General features: G+C 39.2%; 1 protein-coding gene across 2 annotated transcripts in view; it reads right to left on the bottom strand.

Annotated features, from left to right (window-relative positions):
* TRPM3 (transient receptor potential cation channel subfamily M member 3) overlaps window positions 1-20,324 on the bottom strand; it is a 550,216-nt gene that overhangs the window by 174,594 nt on the left and 355,298 nt on the right. For both annotated transcript variants that reach the window (XM_061628153.1, XM_061628145.1), the window contains exons 2-6: window positions 18,139-18,218; window positions 16,983-17,187; window positions 13,000-13,213; window positions 11,772-11,896; window positions 3,959-4,130 (exon numbers count right to left, since the gene is read on the bottom strand). In XM_061628153.1, the coding sequence (XP_061484137.1) occupies window positions 3,959-4,130; window positions 11,772-11,896; window positions 13,000-13,213; window positions 16,983-17,187; window positions 18,139-18,218 (796 nt within the window). The remainder of the gene's footprint in view (window positions 1-3,958; window positions 4,131-11,771; window positions 11,897-12,999; window positions 13,214-16,982; window positions 17,188-18,138; window positions 18,219-20,324) is intronic.

Genomic DNA, 20,324 nt, shown 5'->3' with positions numbered 1-20,324 from the left:
CCTTCTAAAATTTCATCATTTCTTTGGTCTTTATCCCAGGGGGGAGGTTTACTCCAAACTGGACCTTCCTCAGCTCCTGTCAGGTTTCCCCCCTCAGTCAGTTTAAAAGCTACTCTGCCACCTTTTTAATTTTAAGTGCCAGCAGTCTGGTTCCATTCTGGTTCAAGTGGAGCCCGTCCCTTTTGTACAGGCCCAGCTTGTCCCAAAATGTTCCCCAGTGCCTAACAAATCCAAACCCTTCCACCCGACACCATAGTCTCATCCACGCATTGAGACTGCAAAGCTGTGCCTGTCTGGCTGGTCCTGCGTGTGGAACCGGTAGCATTTCAGAGAAAGCCACCTTGGAGGTCCTGGCTTTCAACATCCTACCTAGCAACCTAAATTTTGCTTCCAGGACCTCACAGCTGCATTTCCCCATGTCATTGGTGCCAACGTGCACCACGACCACTGACTCCTCCCCAGCACTGTCTACCAAACTATCTAAACGACGGGTGATATCCGCAACCTTTGCACCAGGCAGACAAAACACATTGCGGTCTGCACGCCCATCACACACCCCACTGTCTATGTTCCTAATGATCGAATCACCAAATTCCCCTTTTTAAAGCCGATTTTGCGGCATTTTCGCACGACAGCCCCATTATAGTCTATGGGTTCCGCTTTATGGCGATTTCCGCTTTACGGTGGGGGCCTGGTCCCTAACCCGCCATATAAGCGGGACCCTACTGTATACTGGTGAGAAAGTAATAAGTATTCAACCATTCAACCAGGAATTGGATATGTGTGTATGAGAAAGAAAGAAAGAAAGAAAGAAAGAAAGAAAGAAAGAAAGAAAGAAAGAAAGAAAGAAAGAAAGAAAGAAAGAAAGAAAGAAAGAAAGAAAGAAAGAAAGAAAGAAAGAAAGAAAGAAAGAAAGAAAGAAAGAAAGAAAGAAAGAACAGGGCCGGTGCCAGGCATGACTGGTTCCATGGCACCCACCCATGCATCCCATCTTTCTCTTCCATTACTGTGAATGCTATGTGAGCTGTGCGTGCATGCCTACCATTAACCAAGATAGCAGTGGGGGCATCATCCCCTGCTGCCATCTTAGTTGATGGCAGGCATGCACAAGCAGCACACATGACATTCACAGTGACAGAAGTTGGTGAGGGGTGTGTGTGGGCTTATTGAACCCTGCGCTGTCTGTATGGGGAAGTGACTGGGAGCTCCCTCTCCTTGATCTGTGGCAGGGTTGGGAGCCTCCGCTGCCACAGATTGCAAGAGCACTACCCTTCCACCCTAAGGAGGGGCCCTGTATAAGACACTGGCTCTTACCTATGTCTAATTATAAGATTCGACAATGTGGGAAGAAGCCACGATTCATAAAAGACTAACTGGTTCCTAGAAAAGGAGTATTTGTATACATGTATTCAAATGAAACAGTGAATCTGATTTTGTTCTATCATAACTTTTCTAAAATAATATTGTCTAGAGCAGAAGTAGGCAATGAAAAGCCAGGGGATTGTGGCTAGGGACTTTCCAAGTTTCAACACCCAAGTTAGTCTGGCCCCATACTGATAGGGTGTAGTGCTTGCTGCAGGGTTTTTTTTTTTTTTTAAGAAAAGCCTTAACAGGTTATAATATAAGAAAAGTCCTGCTAGATCCACCCAGTCCAGGATCATGCTTTCACAGTGGTCAACAATATACATATGGGGAAGCCTGCAACCAGGTCATGAGTGCTATGGCACTCTCCCCACTTGTGATTCCCAGCCACTGATATTCAGAGGCATACTGTCTCCAACAGTGGAGGTAGAACATAGCCATTGTGCTAGTGTTCACAGCCTCACATTACCTCTGTCTGGTCTGAAGTGCCCTTAGTTCATGCAGCAGATGAGAACTCTACCTCTGACAGGAAAATACATTTCCCTGATCTTCTCAAAGGAGACAGAGATTCAGTCACACTTTTTTGCTCAGTTGTCTGAATATGTTCCCAGCACAAAGGTCTACATCTTATCATGCAATGGATTGTAAATAAAGTAGAGATTTGAAAGTTTTGCTTTGGGAAGCATATTATATAGAGTATTTGAGAGACATTACACATCATTCTAAAGGTCTCCTGGGCTCTTGCTGGGAGGAAGAGTGGGATATAAATCAAATAATAAATAAATAAATAAACAAATAAAGGTCAGCAGTCAAGACCAGACAACTCTAGTGATAAAGGCACTATGGCTGATTTAGTTCTAGCATGGAATTCTCTATAGCTCGTGGGTTGATGATACATGTATTTGGCTGTGAAATAGTCTGTAAAATTAGGCATATCAAGCTGAGCCAGAAAATATGCTTCAAGTATATAATATGATCATCTTTCAAGAATAAGTGCATTATGAGGAATGTAAACTCAGCCAAGCCTTTTCAGAACTGAAAAGAGTAATGAATCAGCAGTGTCATACTGTAGGAAACAAAATTAATTACATTTTCCAACAGTTCTGAATATAGTATATGCCAGAGTGGAATTTGCAGAGGTGTCACGTTCACTCTTGGCAGTGGGTCCTCAGCTGTACATTACCCAAACGTTCCAAGTAAAGATATATAGCATTTTCAACTAGTCCAGCAATATCTGCTCTCTAACATCTAGAGTAAATAGTGAAATGGCATACATTCTGCCTCCCCCTTCACACTGAGACCCTTTTCGACATATTTAGACACAAATATCAATATGATAGTAGCAGCAGGTGATGGTGGAAATGGTGACATAATTTTGTCTGATGTGGTACATCTGGCCATTAAATATCTCTCAGTGCCTCTTGCAATTTGTATAATATGTTTATATTATGCCTATACTAAAGAGGATGTTTTGTTCAGTTAATTGTATTTTATTGATTGTTTTTTGTAATTGCTGTTTTAAGATGTTTTGACTTGTGCACTGTGATGTTCCTATATTAATGTATATATGGTAAGTGTTGTTGTTTTAGAAGATACATGGTAAGTGGAGTGAAAGAGGAGGGGGAGTGAATGGGCAGTAGAATGCGAGATGATTGGCTGAGTGTTTAAAATGGCTGAATGTATAAAAGGAAGAATGAGAGTGGAATCGGGGGGGGGGAGAAGAGAACGAGTGGGTTGCTTGCTGGGGTTTAGAGAGTTGTTTGCCAGGAGGGAGGTGGAGTTCGGATTAGTATTGAGTAAAACCATATGCTTATGTGCCTTAAGAAGAAATCTTGTTAATCTTGTTAGCTTTGTTATCTGTAATAAATACTTAATTTGGTTTACCAAAGGCCTGATCCTTGGCTGGGGTTTCACAGACCAGAAGGGAGGGTAAGGTAATGACCAAGGCTGAAGGGAAACTGTAACAAATGGTGGCAGCGGTGAAGAGAATAACAATACCAGTATTCAGAGTCTCTGGGAATACTAGTATTGGGACGTTACTGGTGGTTGCCTAGCAGGGGGATCTGTTGAGATCTGTGCTAGAGCGGGGGAGAAACCATAAGAGAGAGCGGTCCGGACTGGTGGAGTCCCTGGTGGTGCCTAGAGACAGGCAGTAACCACGAGCAGGTAGGAACCTGACAGGGAGAGCCAGGGAAGGACGCACCACATACACTGTTTAGAGTTTTATTTAAACATAAGCTGTATATAAATGATCTAAATAAATAAATTTGTAAATGGCATCAGAGTAGGTAATATGAAAAAAGCTCAAATTATTGGCAAAAAAGACAATCCAAGCACTTGAGAGACTACATGGTTTACTGTAGTGTGAGATTTCAGACAATAACCAAGTTTATCAGAATTTTCAGAGACATTGTCTGGAGCACATTCCCTTTCTTCCCCCTTCATAACAGCTATTCATGTTTTCTGCCACACTGTAGCTGGAAGAGAAGGGGAATTCAAGATACCATTTAAAAGTGAACTGTTTTTTACAACATTATTCTAATTTTCCAGTTTTGCTACTGTGATTAAAGGATAATATAGATGGTGGACTACTCACTTGTATTTATCTTCTGAAGTGAGATGTGCTTTTCCAACTGTCTGCGAAGTTTCACTTCTGCACCATATTTTCCTGTGGTCCCATTGTCAGCCAGAATAAAATGAGAATGCATACTGTTGAGTACTGTCAGCTTACTCATTGGATTGGACATTGTCTGGTATGGCCGGACCACCTGTATATGAGAGGAGGGGAAAGCACAGAATGCAACCATAGCGATAAATAGTTTGGAATTTCTGATAAAGGCTGATCTAGGCCTTTATCTAGGGGTAATAAGCTGATAGCAAACTGCTGAGATACTTTTTGCCAGTACTTGCAAATTTCAAATACTACTAATATGAACATTAGCTTTCTCACCATAAAATGTGTTTTTAAAGACGTATTCCCTTGGAAGTCTTAGTATGATAACAGAGAGTTATCTTAAGCATCCATGGGAAATCATACATCTTATATACATTATCAATGTTGCTGATAGAATCTTCAGGGCCCAGAACTCTGTTTGCATTGACGCCTGGCTCTGAGCTGCCTCCCTCCTTGTAGTCCCCAAGCAGGTTTTACTGGGGGGATGTGGGAGGATGCCGTCCCTGTTACTTTTTCTGCAGGTGGCCCCTGCTGGCCCCCTCCAATCTGCCACCCACCCACACAAGAGAGAAGGAGAAAGCAGAAGAGGAGCCCCCCCATGTTGCTCAATACAGTACAGGCCTCTGCAACAGTCTCTCGGAGCACAGCCAGACCACAGAGAGGGAACAGGAAGAGGAAGCACCACAGCATGTGGGACAAGAGACAGACTGCAGGCTGGGGCATGTGCAAAAATCTGTTTAATGGAATTAGGATGGAATTAAGCAGATATTTGCCCACCCTGTTTTTTTTTTCATTTAGGGGAAAGCATGAACGTAGTCCTTTGAGAAAATTTCTAATCATTTTCTACTCTTTGGTTTGAAGGACAGAATAGAAATTTAATAAATAACAATTCTTCCTCCTCCTCCTCTGGAATAGTTGACTGAGAATAAGTGGTTTAAAGAAATCACAGCTCATCACACAATTCTGTTTTCACCTGCAAAAGGTTTGGGGGTGGTTGCACTGCTCCATTTCCAATCAATGCCTATCCCATAACTTCCCATAACTTTTAAAATCACACATTTTCTGGTTTATTTTTCTCCTGCTTTTGTTGTACTATAGCCCCTCCAGACAGCAATAATGTGGTAGCACTGGGGCAGCATTGCAGAGCAAACTAAAGCATTAGAAATCCACCACTCATGAACTATTACTGTATCAAGAACATGTGTGCATGTAAAAACAAATGAATAAAAATATTATCACATATTTTTACTGCCATAGTTTCTCAACTACAATGGAACTTGTAAAACAGGAGGTGATTACAAATAGCACACAATGTTTTATCTTCTGTCTGTCTGTCTGTCTCCTTCCCCCCCAAATCACCATATCTAAACATACATAAAAAAGCAATGAAAATTCCAGTAAAACCAGGAAGAACCATATTTATATCCTTTCTGCCCACACATCTATTTCCAGACAAAACCAGGTGCATCTTCATTATGCACCTGTTTACATTCTAAAGAAGTAATTGCTTACTTTTCTTATCCATGCATGAACTAATGGCCCACTTTTCTCATGCATGCATACTTGCATGAACACAATCTTCTCTGTGTTCTATTCATGTGCTAAATTCTTGTCTCCTCTATGTTGTTTGTCTAGCTGTGTATAGATAAGAACATCAGTTACTTGAGCTGCCCTAAACAAAGGCCAGCAAGTGTCTGTGATATATAAAATGCAGACTGATTAATTTTGCAGTGTGATGACCACTCAAAAACACAATTCAGAACTTACAAGCTAAATAAATGCTTCAGTTTACTTTCATTTCTAGTGTCAGTTCCAGACACTATTACAGTTCATTTCAATTTCCAAGTTAGCAAATTACCCTTCTGTTTAAAGAAGCTTCCCTTTCTTTACATTGTGCTGTGAACTAGGTTGTGAACACACTAGTCGCTTAGAGCAAAGCATTGCCATGAGCACACCTGGACAGAGAACGGGGTCAATCTGTTGATCGGTTGCAAAATCTCTTTGACACTGATTTTTTTTAAAAAGCACTTAAGCTGATCCCACCACATTTTACAGTAAAAAGGGGTGGGGTTTGACTAGCATTGTGTGCCCCCGTTTTCAGAAGAGAGAGGTCTGTTTCTACCCCTAGACAGACACCATGGGCTCTTTCCCCAAGTGATGTGTACAATCTTAAAATGCTTTCATGTGGTGAACACAGAGTGTGAGGGAGCTGGGCTTTCACACTGACAGCAAAGTGTCAGGAAAAGAGTACAGTTTTGGATATTGCTGTGTAAACAATTGTTTTTAGCAATTATATGTTCCTCTGTCAGGTGTCCAGCAATATTTTAAAATAATGATCCACATCAGGCAGACATCTTCGCTGTATTCTTTTCGGCACCTGCTTAAAACATTTCTGTCTAGGCAAGCATATTGAGACATACAGATATTGATATATTTTAATGTCTTTTTAGTTTACTGCTGATTTTAATTCTCTTTTAAATGTTTTTAATAATTTGTTTTTAATATATTTTTAATATTTCTTGTAAACCACTTGGAGGGTTTGTTACAGTCAAGCGGTATAAAAATTTTGTTAAATAAAAACTAAAAACTGCATTTCTAGCAAGATTATGTAATATCATATCCCTGTGGATCCTGTTAGAGTTTATACATATTAGTTCTAAGTATGCTGTTACTGAATTTTATCTTTTGAGATAGTCCTTTCAATCAAGCAATTTCCCAAGGAACAGACGAGGAGGTAACCTTGCTGAAGGAAAGATATACAATCATTTCTTTCCATCACAGGGGAAGCAGAGAACCCAGCTGTTAGACTCATGAAAGAACTGAAGCTGAGGAGCTTCAAGGAAAATAATGAAATGCTCTTTTTCAGTCTCGCTTGCAGGCAGCAGTTCTAAGTATCAGGGAAAGCACATGGCAGCACACGTGGGAATGTGTATGAAACAATCTTAGAAGGTTATTCTCTATCCTTTCCCTCAGAATAGTAAGTACAGGTGTTTAATGTGTGAGTGTGCCACCCTGGAATCCTTTGGGAGGAAGGATGAGATAAATAAATAAATAAATGCTCACGCCTGCAAGTTTTTTGCAGCACCCACACAATGTCATCAGCATTGAAATGCCTATGTAACCAGGATTTATCCTTTTAATGGAAAATCCAAAGGTTTTTTTTAAAAAAAAACCTGTTGCCAATGGGCCATTCACAATATCTCCGTTATCTGTTTCTAATATTAAGCTCCTATCAGGAACCACCCCATGTTTCAGCTCTTTTGCAGGTTGCTTATGACATGAACCTGGAAGGGTGGGGAAATTATGTTGTTTGTCAGTTGGTGATATCAAGGGCATTATGGTGCCACTGATGGATGTTGCCCAGGGGGCAGTGACCTACACCAGGGCCTTCTATGTGGTAGTGTAGGGATTATGGAACGCCCTCCTTGTTGAGGTGCATCTTTATCATTGTTCAGGTGGAATCTGAAAATGTTTCCCTGTTCACCAGGGAAAGGTAATGGGTTTTGGAAGCTTAGAACTGCTGTAGTTGGATAAGCTATATTTAATGAATTTTAAGTGTTTTTTAAAATATTATTTTAATTGTGTTATTGCACAGCCTCCCTGGGCTCCTTTGAGCGGAAGGGTGGGAAAGTAAATAAGCAAACAGTGGTGTTTTCAAGCACTCATGCAACCTTGTTTTAGATAGCATTTCAAATCACAGTAGCCCCATTATTGATAAACTGATAATCTAAAAAGTCCTATTGATAAACTGATAATCTAAAAAGTCCTATTGATAAACTGATAATCTAAAAAGTCCCTGAGATGTAGGTAGAGTAGTATACTGAAACATCTGTTACCAGTCATAAAGGCTAATTAGCAGAATTATTGTGGTTTTTTTAGCCATCATGGCACTCAGACCCTGTCTAAATGTCTGCATTTGGCCTTGGGTTATGTAAAGAAGAAAAATAATCTGAGTTTGTGCAGAGCCTCTTTTTCCTTGCCACTGAGTAAATTAAGCCAGCACCCCCCAATTTGGTGTCCTCCAGCTGCTTTGGACTACAGTCTGCATCATCCCTGACCATTGGGTCCAGGCTGGCTATGATCTAAAACATTTGGAAGGCAACAGGTTGGGGAAGGTTGCCATAGAGAAAAGTATTTTCTTATACCTTTAAGTTACAATCTATTTTAGTAGGCCCTTTAAGGATTTGGAGCTGGTGAGTAAATAAGTCTGATATCTGAAATTTGTCCAAATAAGTAGGATATTTGGATTTCTGTATGAAAGATTGTTTGTCAGAGATCCTTAATGTACTATAGATTTGACTTTAACAAGGATTTGAACCAGACCAATAAAGATTGATACCTATAGGCAGCTCCACAACAATTAAATCAAAATACTGTCCCTGTGTCTTCATTTAGGTCTGAAAGACAAATTCATCATAGTAACCGAAGCCACAATCCCAACATTATGGCACTGAAAGGCAACATCACTTCAAACTAGCACTAGGGTAAGAATTCAAAGCAGGCCTGCTCAAGTATGTGAGCATCCCTGCTTAAATTGTTGCAAACAGAATTGAGATAGACACAGTCAACCTTCAGCAGACCCCCTACCTAATTCTGTTTATATTCTAAGGCAGGGGTTCCCTAACTGTCATCCATGGACCATTGGTGGTCCGCGAGCTTCATTCAGGTGGTCCGTGGCATGTCTATGTGAAATATTCATATTGATTTTAATTGTATTTTATTGCTTTTTTAAATTTTTTTTATCATATTTCAATTTGCATTCCATAGAATACAATATAAAATAAAATGTTATTGTACAATAAAATACAATATAAAATAAAAGAAGCAATAAAATACAATTAAAAATCATACAGCATCTAGCACAGTGTAACACAATGACTACAACAGGAAGAAAAATAAAAGTGATCCGCCAATATCAGCAGCAATTTTCAAGTGTTACCCCCTTTACTTTTCTCAAGGACAAAAAGCTCACATTGGGAAAAGGAAACATGCTAACAGCTGGTGGAGGGTTCAAAGACTAGATGGTCCCAGATGGTTCCTCGATGGAAAGAGGAAAACTGCTGCTGGGGGAAAGCACCTATCACCTGTAGGGGACTTTCCTTATCCAAAGAGTTCCCGACAGGAGTGGGCTTTTAGTCCCAGTAGCAGTTTTTCAAGTTGCAGCTTCTGAGATAGGTTCTCTTCCCCACAGATTATTCCCCTCTCTTGGAAAGAAATGGTAAGGGGTTTGCGCATTTAATTCATGTGTTCTGTACTACAAAATACAGACCTTTCTATCTGCAGTCTTTTAACAAGCAAATAACAGAAACCTTACCGTATCTAAAATCAATAATTCCAGAGGAATTTGTTAAAGGTGTAGAAAAGCCACTAGACACCTAAAAATTAATAAAAATGAAGGAGTTTTGAGGTAACTTAAACCTAACAGATTTGAAATACCACTAGCTTTCAGGGACTTAAACATCATGCAACAATAAACGTTAGTCTTGAAGATGACTGAGAACTTGTAGTTGGTTTTGCTGCAACAGATGACCACAGCTACCCTTTTGAAATTTGTCACTAAAAAGTAGCATGTGGGTTTACATGTTCTAAAAATAATGAAAAACTTGGTGGAAACTTCTGATGCAAATTTTACAGCATAGTTATGAATGTAAAGTGAACACTCTCAGTCTTTGCCACCAAGGCTATATATATCCCCTTTTTGGGCAAGGTTCTAGAGCGGGTGGTTGCCAATCAGCTCCAGGTGCTCTTGGATGAGACCGATTATCTGGATCCGTTTCAATCCGGTTTTAGGCCTGGTTTTGGCACTGAAACAGCCTTGGTCGCCCTGTACGATGACCTCTGTCGGGAGAGGGACAGAGGGAGTGTGACTCTTGATTCTCCTTGATCTCTCAGCGGCGTTTGATACCATCAACCATGGTATCCTTCTGGGGAGACTCGCGGAGTTGGGAGTTGGAGGCACTGCTTGGCAGTGGTTCCGCTCCTACTTGGCGGATCGTCGCCAGAAGGTAGTACTTGGGGAACATTGCTTGACACCTTGGACTCTCCATTGTGGAGTCCCTCAGGGGTCGATTTTGTCCCCCATGCCTTTTAACATCTACATGCAGCCTCTGGGTGCCGTCATCAGGAGTTTTGGAGTGCGTTGCCACCAGTACGCTGATGACACGCAGCTCTATTTCTCCTTTTCATCTTCTACAGGTGAGTCTGTGGATGTGCTGAATCATTGCCTGACTGCGATAATGGACTGGATGAGAGCTAATAAACTGAGACTCAATCCAGACAAGACTGAGACACTGTTGGTGAGTGCCTCCCCTGCCCAGATGGTGGATGTTCACCCTGTTCTAGATGGGGTCACACTCCCCTTGAAGGAACAGGTTCGTAGTCTGGGAGTTCTTTTCGATCCTTCCTTGTCTCTTGAGGCGCAAGTGGCCTCGGTGGCAAGGAATGCGTTCTACCACCTTCGGTTGGTAGCCCAGCTACTCCCCTATCTGGACAGGGATGACCTCGCCTCAGTTGTTCATGCTCTGGTAACTTCTAGGCTGGATTACTGTAATGCGCTCTACGTAGGGCTGCCCTTGAAGACAGTTCGGAAGCTTCAGCTAGTGCAAAACGCAGCAGCCAGACTGCTGACGAGGACCAGCCGGTCAGCACATATAACACCTGTTCTGGCCCGTTTGCACTGGCTACCTATTTGTTTCCGAGCCAGATTCAAGGTGCTGGTTTTGACCTATAAAGCCTTACACGGCGTGGGACTGCAATATCTTGTGGAACGCCTCTCCCGCTATGAACCTACCCAGTCACTTCGCTCAGCATCTAAGGCCCTCCTCCGGGTACCAACCCATCGAGAAGCCCGGAGGACAGTTACTCAATCTAGGGCCTTTTCTGTAGTGGCCCCCGAACTGTGGAACAGCCTCCCCGAAGAAGTACGCCTGGCGCCTACGCTTCTATCTTTTCGGCGCCAGGTTAAGACCTGGCTATGCTCCCAGGCATTTTAAGCGTTTATGTTATAATTTAATTTTTTTTCTTTTTCTTTTTTTTTCTTTAGTTGCTGCTTGTGTTTATTGTTTGTTGTCTGATTTTATTGTTGATATTTTGTATTTTAACCTTTTTGTACACCGCCCAGAGAGCCACTCGCTATGGGCGGTCTATAAATGAAACAAACAAATAAATAAATAAATATAACTACATGTCACCCTTTGCATGAGGTTGCCACCAAAACTTGAATTCCTGTTCTGAATTCTTCCAGTATCCTGTTTTATGATTGTGATGTCATTAGGTCATGGGTTTCCCTGCTCTCAGTCTACATCATTGGCTGCTGCTGACATAGGCAAGGAAACACATAACCTGATGCTAACATAACATGGGATAAGTAAAGATATGTATCCAGAAAGATACCCTGGGTTGTATTGTTAAGAACAGAGAAAATACCGGTGTCATTAACAGGTAACAGAGAGGATGGGGAAAGTTAAGAGATTAACTGTACAAAATATGCCTATTTTTAAATAGTATTCTTTGTAATTTCCTTGCCCTTCTTAACTTTCTGCAGTTAAAATCACCACTAGGCACTACTAGAACTTTCTATGTATGTATATTTATAAAAGCATTTGAGAGTTATGTTTTAATTTTGGCATCACTTACAAGATTTCATAGTATTATTCCTGCCTCAGAAGCTCTGAAAAGCTCAAATGTCCAGAACATATTGACAAAACAATACACTATAGATAAGCCAGGGGCTTACATCCTTGCCAATCAGATCCTCTTGGTTTTCTACAATTCCCCAGGGAGCTATTCCAATAGTGCAGATCTTTCCTCTTGATTTTGATGCATGGTCTTTCAGTGCATCACCAACATGCCGAATGACTCCTGAAAGAGAAAAGCAATGCAGACGTGTGGCAGAGGATAAATAACTTAAATATTACTATCTTTTATATAATGTATATGTGGGTGTTGTTCTGTTTTATTGTTGTATTCCATATATGGACTATGGCAAATCACCCAAATAATCCCCAATTAAAAATAACAGTGTTTGCATAAGTAGCAATGAATAGCCACATCTTTACCTTTTTTAAATGTTAGGAGTTTTGGGACTCTGTGCTTTAAAAAACAACTAACTTTTGTGACAGTAGATCTCAAATATTGTGTCTTACAAACAAATTATGCAACTGGAATAAGACTTGAAAATTAAAGGAGAGTAAGCCGGCCATTGCACAGTCCATAGTTTGCATGCAAGTGCTGGGGCAATAGGGGAACTGGAAGTTTGTCTGTATCTTCCATTGCTTCTTTGCCTTAGCCAAAAGAGGCCTCCACAAGTGTCACATTCTAAATCCCTCAAATAAGAAAAATAATCATGCAGGATTTGGCTGAAGTTACTTTTCTACCAATTGGCTTATACTTCTTAGAGGAAAGAAGTGAGTGAGAAGGAAGAAATGGAGATAATGGCCCCGTTTGGATATCATGGTAAACCATAGTTAATGGATGACTGTGAACTTGCTGATCTTACTTGCTTTGCTTCTGCCACTAGCACACAGAAGAAACAAATCACAACCCCTGGTTTGGAGTTATGTTTGAACAAGGAATACTGTTTGTTTCACTCTAAAAAACCACAACCTGTAGCCAAGTTTTTCTAATAGGCTTTTTCTAATGGGTGCATTTCTCCTAATGTAAATAACTGCAATAGGGTGGAGCTGGGGAGGGATTTTGTAAGGATTGTGGCAAAGGGAAAGGGTTAAAGCCCCATCCTTTGCCTGGATCTTGCTATGAATATTTACACTTTTAAAAACATGCCTATGATAAGCAAAACATGTAAGAAAAGCCACGATGGAAATGTGATAAATGGACATAATGCCATCTGCTTCATTTAATGCAATGAGAGGATTCTATCAAAATCTTGGAACCGTGAAAACTTTTTCATGCCACAGAAATATTCCATCTGTCCTAACAATTTCATTCTGCCAGGTTACAGTTACCTGTGTTTACTCCTCCAGTAAATATCCATGCTCCAGTTGTCATGGCAGCTTTAATGAGGCCTTTTCCAAAGACTTGTTTGAGCTTTGGCTGAAGTTCAAAATTCTGGAGCCCTCCATGCACAGAGATGAGAAGTTTGGGTAGTTCAAGCTGCCATTCCTTGGTCATCAAGTGCAGAAGAAGATCAGGCTTTGTGTCAAAAGACACACGCACATACTACAGAATGAAGGGTATTGATTTAAAACAACAACAAAATGTGAAGAAAAGAAGCTTCCATCTTAACAATATGCAATTTAAATAAGACATGAAAATTAAGGGGGAGCAAATTAACCATTGTATTGTTAAACATTAATACTTAAACATTTTGCTGTCTGTCTGTCTGTCCAATCAAAATAATAGCACTCCATGAAGTTATAAGAGATGACAATAGTTCATAGGCATTTTACAGAGCCTCTGTACAATAGAACTCATGTAGAAGTTAACACTGAACCATATCTCAGAAGAGTTTGAGTAAAAGCCCATCTGCAAACCTATAGTTTGTCAGTAGTGATGTGCCACTTGATCAACTAAAATGACAAATACGGACTCAAGAGAGTAAGATGCTTTTGCCTAGTTGATCTTCTGTGTAAGAAAAAGATTCATTGGACAAGATCTAAAGGACTGCAAAACTTACTCAGCACACTCCACTGGACTTTGAATCCATTTTTTCCACACAGTAGCCATGTAGCAACCTGCTAATGAACTCAAAGCTTACAAGACGGTAAATCAGATAGCATGGGAGTCTCTTGTTGTGTTGCTTTGAACATGTCATTGGCTGCGTTCAGATGAAACAATAAACTATGTGAATGAGCATAGATGAACCTCAGGCCTGCACGCTTCCCCCTCCACTCTCCTTGTCTGGCATGGCTACAAAGAGGTTTCACTTCTATTTTTAAGCAATAGCTGCTTATTGTTATGTCTGAACCCAGACAAAGGTTCAGTTTGCATGTAATGCTTAATCAAATAATGGCTTAGCACAAAAGTGCAAATACTGCAAGGGTTATTCGGAGGAGATTGCAACTACTGTGCTCCTCGCCCAGTCCTCCTGCCACTAACTGTGGTTAGTCTTAACTACAGTTTACTAAAACAAGCAAATTTCAAATCTTGTGCTGTAAACACAGTAGTTGCCAGATCAAAGGGTTTCCATTAGCCACTCCTGGAGGGTGAACAGATGATTTGCCAGTATGTCCCTGTTCTCAGAAGAGAGAGGTGGAGATGCACTGGAACAGCAGAACAGTGGATGTGTTTCTTGGTTTGTGAAGCTGGCTTATTTCAATAAACCATAGTTAACACTGGCCACAGCTCCAGCATTGGATGTTACACTAAACTGCAGTTAAATGAAAATAGGAACAAATGCTTCTGATCTCCTCATGGGTGCATGGGAGGAGGATGGGCAGTTTATTGTTACATCTAAATGCAGCCACTACCTCTCAGCCTTCTCTAACATAATATTGTTGTGAAGATGAAATGGGGTAAGAATTTGAAATATATCTCTACACTGGTAAAATAGTAGTTTTAACCAATGTAGCTGTAGCTTACAGTGGATTTGTAACAGATGAAATAGAATGGATATGCCTTGACTCTGACTCCCACCAAAATTGACAATTGTGGCCCAGTTATTATTATTATTTATTAGATTTATATCTGGCCCTTCCTCCCAGTAAGAGCCCAGGGAGGCATCTTTTTGAAGATGATGAACTACTATAGCTGCTGCAAAGAAATAATATGAAGTCTTGCAGCACCAGTAAACAGTATCACTTATCGGGTAAGAAGAATGAATGTAGTATTACACCTTTAAGTTTACTAATTATATTGAAATGGAACAGCAAGTTTAACACACACTGTCTAGCCCTAATAATGGTTTTCTCAAACATGGTAGCTGTCATAAAGCATTAGAGTGCAAACAGAGTTTATACATTGTTTGCTAGATGAGCAAGTATAGTGCCTGCAGCGTTGCAGTTAAAAGCCACAGACAGTTGAGGACCTTGACATAGCATAGCCAAGGTTAATAAGCTATAGCAGGAATGAAACACTGTCATATGATTTTAACATGTAAGACAACCACACATCTTGTTTTTTATAATATGTCAAGCTTCTAGATTTGAGGAATTTTTCTTTTTAAGTCTCAAATGAAATTTTATATCTATGATAGCTATTGGAATGAAAAGAAAAAACTTTTTAAATTAGTAACACAATATTTGGGCAAATTCTGTTTGCTATTCTACTTCAATCAAACATTACGACTTATGGCGACAATATGAATCAGCGACCTCCAATAGCATCTGTTGTGAACCACCCTGTTCAGATCTTGTAAGTTCAGATCTGTGGCTTCCTTTATGGAATCAATCCATCTCTTGTTTGGTCTTCCTCTTTTTCTACTCCTTTCTGTTTTTCCCAGCATTATTGTCTTTCCTAGAGAATCACGTCTTCTCATGATGTGTCCAAAGTATGATAACCTCAGTTTCATCATTTTAACTTCTAGTAATAGTTCTGGTCTAATTTGTTCTAACACCCAATTATTTGTCTTTTTGCAGTCCTTATCCGCTTTTTTCACTGTCCAACTTTCACATCCAGAAATAGAGATCGGGAATACCATGGTCTGAATGATCCTGACTTTAGTGTTCAGTGATACATCTTTTCATTTGAGGACCTCTTCTAGTTCTCTCATAGCTACCCTCCCCAGTCCTAGCTTTCTTCTAATTTCTTGACTATTGTCTCCAGTTTGGTTAATGACTGTGCCAGGGTATATAATCCTTGACAAGTTCAATGTTAAATAGTACCACTTTATATATGTATTTATTTAGTGATTGTGTAGAGCAAGTAAACAAAACAAATATAACTGCATCTTCTCAGAACAAAGTATCGTTCTGTGTAGAGAACACATTTTTGGAGATAAGCTGAAAGTCTACAAAACCACACATGGAGGGCTGCATTCTGATTTAAAGTTACATCAGTATCTAACAGTGCCTGATGTTTTCTGTAGAAGTCTGACAGTGAGGAGATTTCTTTCCTGCAATAGATATGACACACTGCACTGCAGATATAAGTTGGTTATTTTGTATAAAAGACAACAATTTTAATAAATAATACATTTTTGTTAAATTCTTTTCTACTGCGGAAAGCTGTGGGAGTTGAGAGGCTTCTCATCCATCAGCAAAGCTGACCAAGCCTAATATTTTTGCCCCATGGAGTTTCATTTATTTTTATTGGCAACAGTATCTAACTCTCTGGGGTCACTTTATTCAAAAGTGCCAGGAGCATGGGCCACTTGAAAATTGCTGATGGCCTTGGTGGTTCACTTAATGATTTTTCTGCCTGTTGTAGTAACTGTAATGCACTGTGCTAGCTGCTGTATGATTTTGAATTGTATTTTATTGCTTCTTTTATTTCTCATACTGTATTACAATTTGTATTCCATAGAATTCAAAGTGTAATACAATAAAATGCAACGTAACAAATAAAAGAAGCAATAAAAATCAATATATTGGTTCCACAGACCACCTGAATGAAGCGCATGGACCACAACTTGGGAACCCCTGGTCTGTACTGATTGACAGTGGATCTACAGGGTTTCAGACAGGAATCCTTCCCAGCCTTACATGGAGATGCTGGAGGCTGTATCAGGGATCCTTTGAATGTAGAGCATGTATTCTACCACTGACCTATGTTTCTTGCCCACATTTTCCCCATGGTCCCTTGTCTCTTGCTCTTTCCCTTTGCTGTTTACCTCATTGGCTATCTTTTTGGTTGCAAGTTTTAGGTTCCTTCCTTGGAGGAAGGAATCAATGATGCCACCGTAGAAAGAAGAATAATCTTCTCCTTTCCATGGCACGCACAGCAAAGGTATATAAATTATATATATATACATACACACACACACAAACATTTACATAGAGCAGTTCATAGAGTAAGGAACATATTCTGGCATTATGAGAATTTTAGTTACCATGGCTTTATTCGAGTGACCTCCTCCTTGGAACTCAATGGTTCCAAAAGCATCAGTGGGACTGAGCTGAGTATGCTTGCTAATTGACCACTTCTCTGACTGGATGTCATTTCGAGCAAGCCGGCTTTCATTTTTCTCATTCTGAATAATGGAGATGCTTGGAGTAAGTCCCACATGTTGACCTATTAGGCGTCCACAGCAACACCTATGACATCAAGCAAAAATTACTTGCATATCGTAACAAAGAAACAGGCTAGATATAATTAAGTCATTGTAGATCTTAGGTGTGAGTCCAACAACATCTGAGGGCCACAGGTTCACCATTTCTGCTCAAAGAAGATAATGTGACACCTTTTATTGGCCAAACTGTGGGCTAAAGCCAGCATAACTAAGTCATTTTTGAAATGCATTATCTACACAACTTGTTTACAGTATGAACTGCATCTGTCCAGAATTCAGAATCCAGGTTATGTGACTGTCTTTCTACAACCGTTTTTGTCTTTCTGATTAAACATTACTGCAAGCAAACATCCACAAGAAATAACCTAAAGCCATTCCAGGTTGCACAATGTCCCTTTGGACCAGACTTTGCATGTCAGCTCACATTGAACTTACTTGAAATCTCTGCAAGACAGCACTTTCACATCTTCTTAGAGACAGTGTGAAAAGGTTATATTGCAGTGATTTCAAGTCAACATGAGCTGACACAAACCAAATTAATTGGCACAATAAATATTTTTGCCACATTGGATTGACAGAACCTGAAAGCATTTAAAGTTTCATGATACCTTAAGAAAATAACATATTTTTCCAATAGAAGACTTTAAGAAACAGTAATTTCAATAGTCTCAACTTTTTCTCAAAAGCAGTATTAAATTACATCTTGAAAATAAGATATTTTAGTTATAATGTGGAATGTATCATCATTAATCCTTTTCATAGAAGAACAGCTATACCTCTAACCTGGGTAAAGGAGAATCTTTGAACTGAGATTGCGTCCATTTCAGTTTAACAGTATCTGCTGCCTATCAAATTACTAGAATATACCTCTCTCTTCTTTAACAGATACCAAAAGCCAAGGATCCAGTGAGATATAACAGATTAAGTATAAACTGTTGTGCAAAGCAAGTTCATTGACAAAAAGCAATGCAATTACCTATGGGGGTCTTTGGTGCTGGGTATGATGTGAACACATTCCCTTTTGTAAAATGCTCTTTCGATCCATGACTTCTGAGCCTAAAAAGGGAAAGGAAAAGAGATGAATAAAATCCATAAAATAATTTTCCTATTCAACTTTTGAAGAGCCATGAAGTATTTAGCACAGAATGCCCCAGGGTAGCAGAGCTGTAGGGATTATGTTCTGCAGTAGTACGCACCACTGGCAGTCCTTGTAGGGTTTGATGGACTGCACACAGTGTTAATATTAACATAATGAATAAAAGAAAATGACTGGTTATAAAAGATACATCAAGCCTCTCAAATTATTGAGAAAACCCTTGACATTACATTCCTTTTTGCTTTTTTTGAAATAACTTTTTTTTAAAAAAAAGCTATTTTGCATATGGAGGACTGAACATGGCTGACTTCTTTTTTTAAGTCAAAGCTGTCAGAAGAACATTATTAACTTGTTTAGTAGATTTTGATGTATGATTCCTAGGCTGAAACATTACAGTATATTCATATTGAAAACCTTGGGAAATAGGGAATACAGAAGCAGGAAGGAAAATAAAATAAGAATATATGTAGAAACACCTGAGTTTATTTGAAAGTTGGACTGGATATTAACAAGAGAGGAGGATGCAAGAACCACCATACTAGGTGAAATTCAATAAAAAACAATAGTTATATTTTAACAACAAACTAAATTATGTCTGAAAAAGAGCAATAACACTAAATATACATTGGGTTTCAATAAGGCTTAGATTCAATGGTGCAGCTTGGTAATTTAGATCCTGGATGCAATGGTTTTATGGGGTCTCCTTTTAGATGCCTATGTGCATCACATCAGTTGTGAAATACATTGAACACTTTTCTCCCTTCCATGATTCACAACTGCTTCCATATATGCAAAAACCCACAAAACATTACGTTCAAAGCTATTGATTAGAGCTGATGAGATTTAAGGATGAGACAAGTTTGTTTAGTAGCTATAACCTGTGTGATAAAGACTGTTGCTGCAATCCAAAATACACTCTTACTATGGTGCAAGTGCCATTGTACATGAGTAAACATGCATATTGCATAACTAGAGAAACAACATTCCATCTCCTTAAATATACTTCTTGCTAATTCATACTCTGGCAAAAACATCAGCTTTTAAAAAGTAATTGCCAAAGCTCATTTCCTCGACTAGAAGGTGCAGTATTTATTCCATGAACATTCTTTAGGTTATATATGAATTATTCACAAGTAAAGCTTTTAATAAAGAAAACTCTCAAATATTACCAGAACTGTAAAACAGATTTTAGTACCAGATTATATTTTAATGATTCCTTCTTCAGTTTTGTTGTTGTTGTTGTTGCTAGAACTGGAAAACCTAACTATAGATAACCTTGATGTATTCTGACTCTCTGATTTTATGTAAAGTCATACTGTCATGGCACAAGCCAAAATGCAATCTTATATACTAAAGAAGAACGAGTTGGTTGTTTATCTTTCACTTCCCAGGAAAATTCTATTGTTAGCTATGCAGACAATGAATTGCACATCCCCAGTGTCAGCACTGGAGGCTAATGCTGGAGGCATGAAGCGAAATTATGAATTTTTGAACCTTGGAAGGTTCTTTTAACAAATTTCATAATGGAGATATTAAAATAGGTAATTGGTTCTTTCTCTAGTAAATAGAAAATTGCTTTTAAATGCTAAATTTCCTTGGATATCTGCCTAAACAATTTCCTAGTACAAAACATCCAGAAGCTGCTATCTTGTCCAAATTGGCTGATTCACTAAAACTTAATTTAATAATACCCTTATGAGATTTTATGAAAATGTACAAAAATATTGTCCATGGTGAATTTGCCCACAAAATATTCCTAGAGAGCTATCCTTAAAATGTAGCTTAGAGAAAATTCATTTGCTAGTTGAGCAAAATTAAATTAAAATATAAAATGAATTTATTATAGAAACATAATAATAATAATAATAATAAAATTTTATTTCTAGGACGCCTATCTGGCCGAATTAACGGCCACTCTAGGCGGCGTACATAGACTAAAATATAACATAGAGTAAAATATAACATATAATACAAAACAACAATAAGTATACTCAATCCAAACCTACCCCCATCGTACAAAAATTTAAACTAAATTAGACAGAGGTCACGAATGCCTGCCTAAAAAA

This window comes from Rhineura floridana, chromosome 1, assembly GCF_030035675.1.
Source record: "Rhineura floridana isolate rRhiFlo1 chromosome 1, rRhiFlo1.hap2, whole genome shotgun sequence".
NCBI lineage: Eukaryota > Metazoa > Chordata > Lepidosauria > Squamata > Rhineuridae > Rhineura > Rhineura floridana.
Note: the sequence above shows the minus strand (reverse complement) of the source record. Positions and strands in the feature narration are given on the sequence as shown.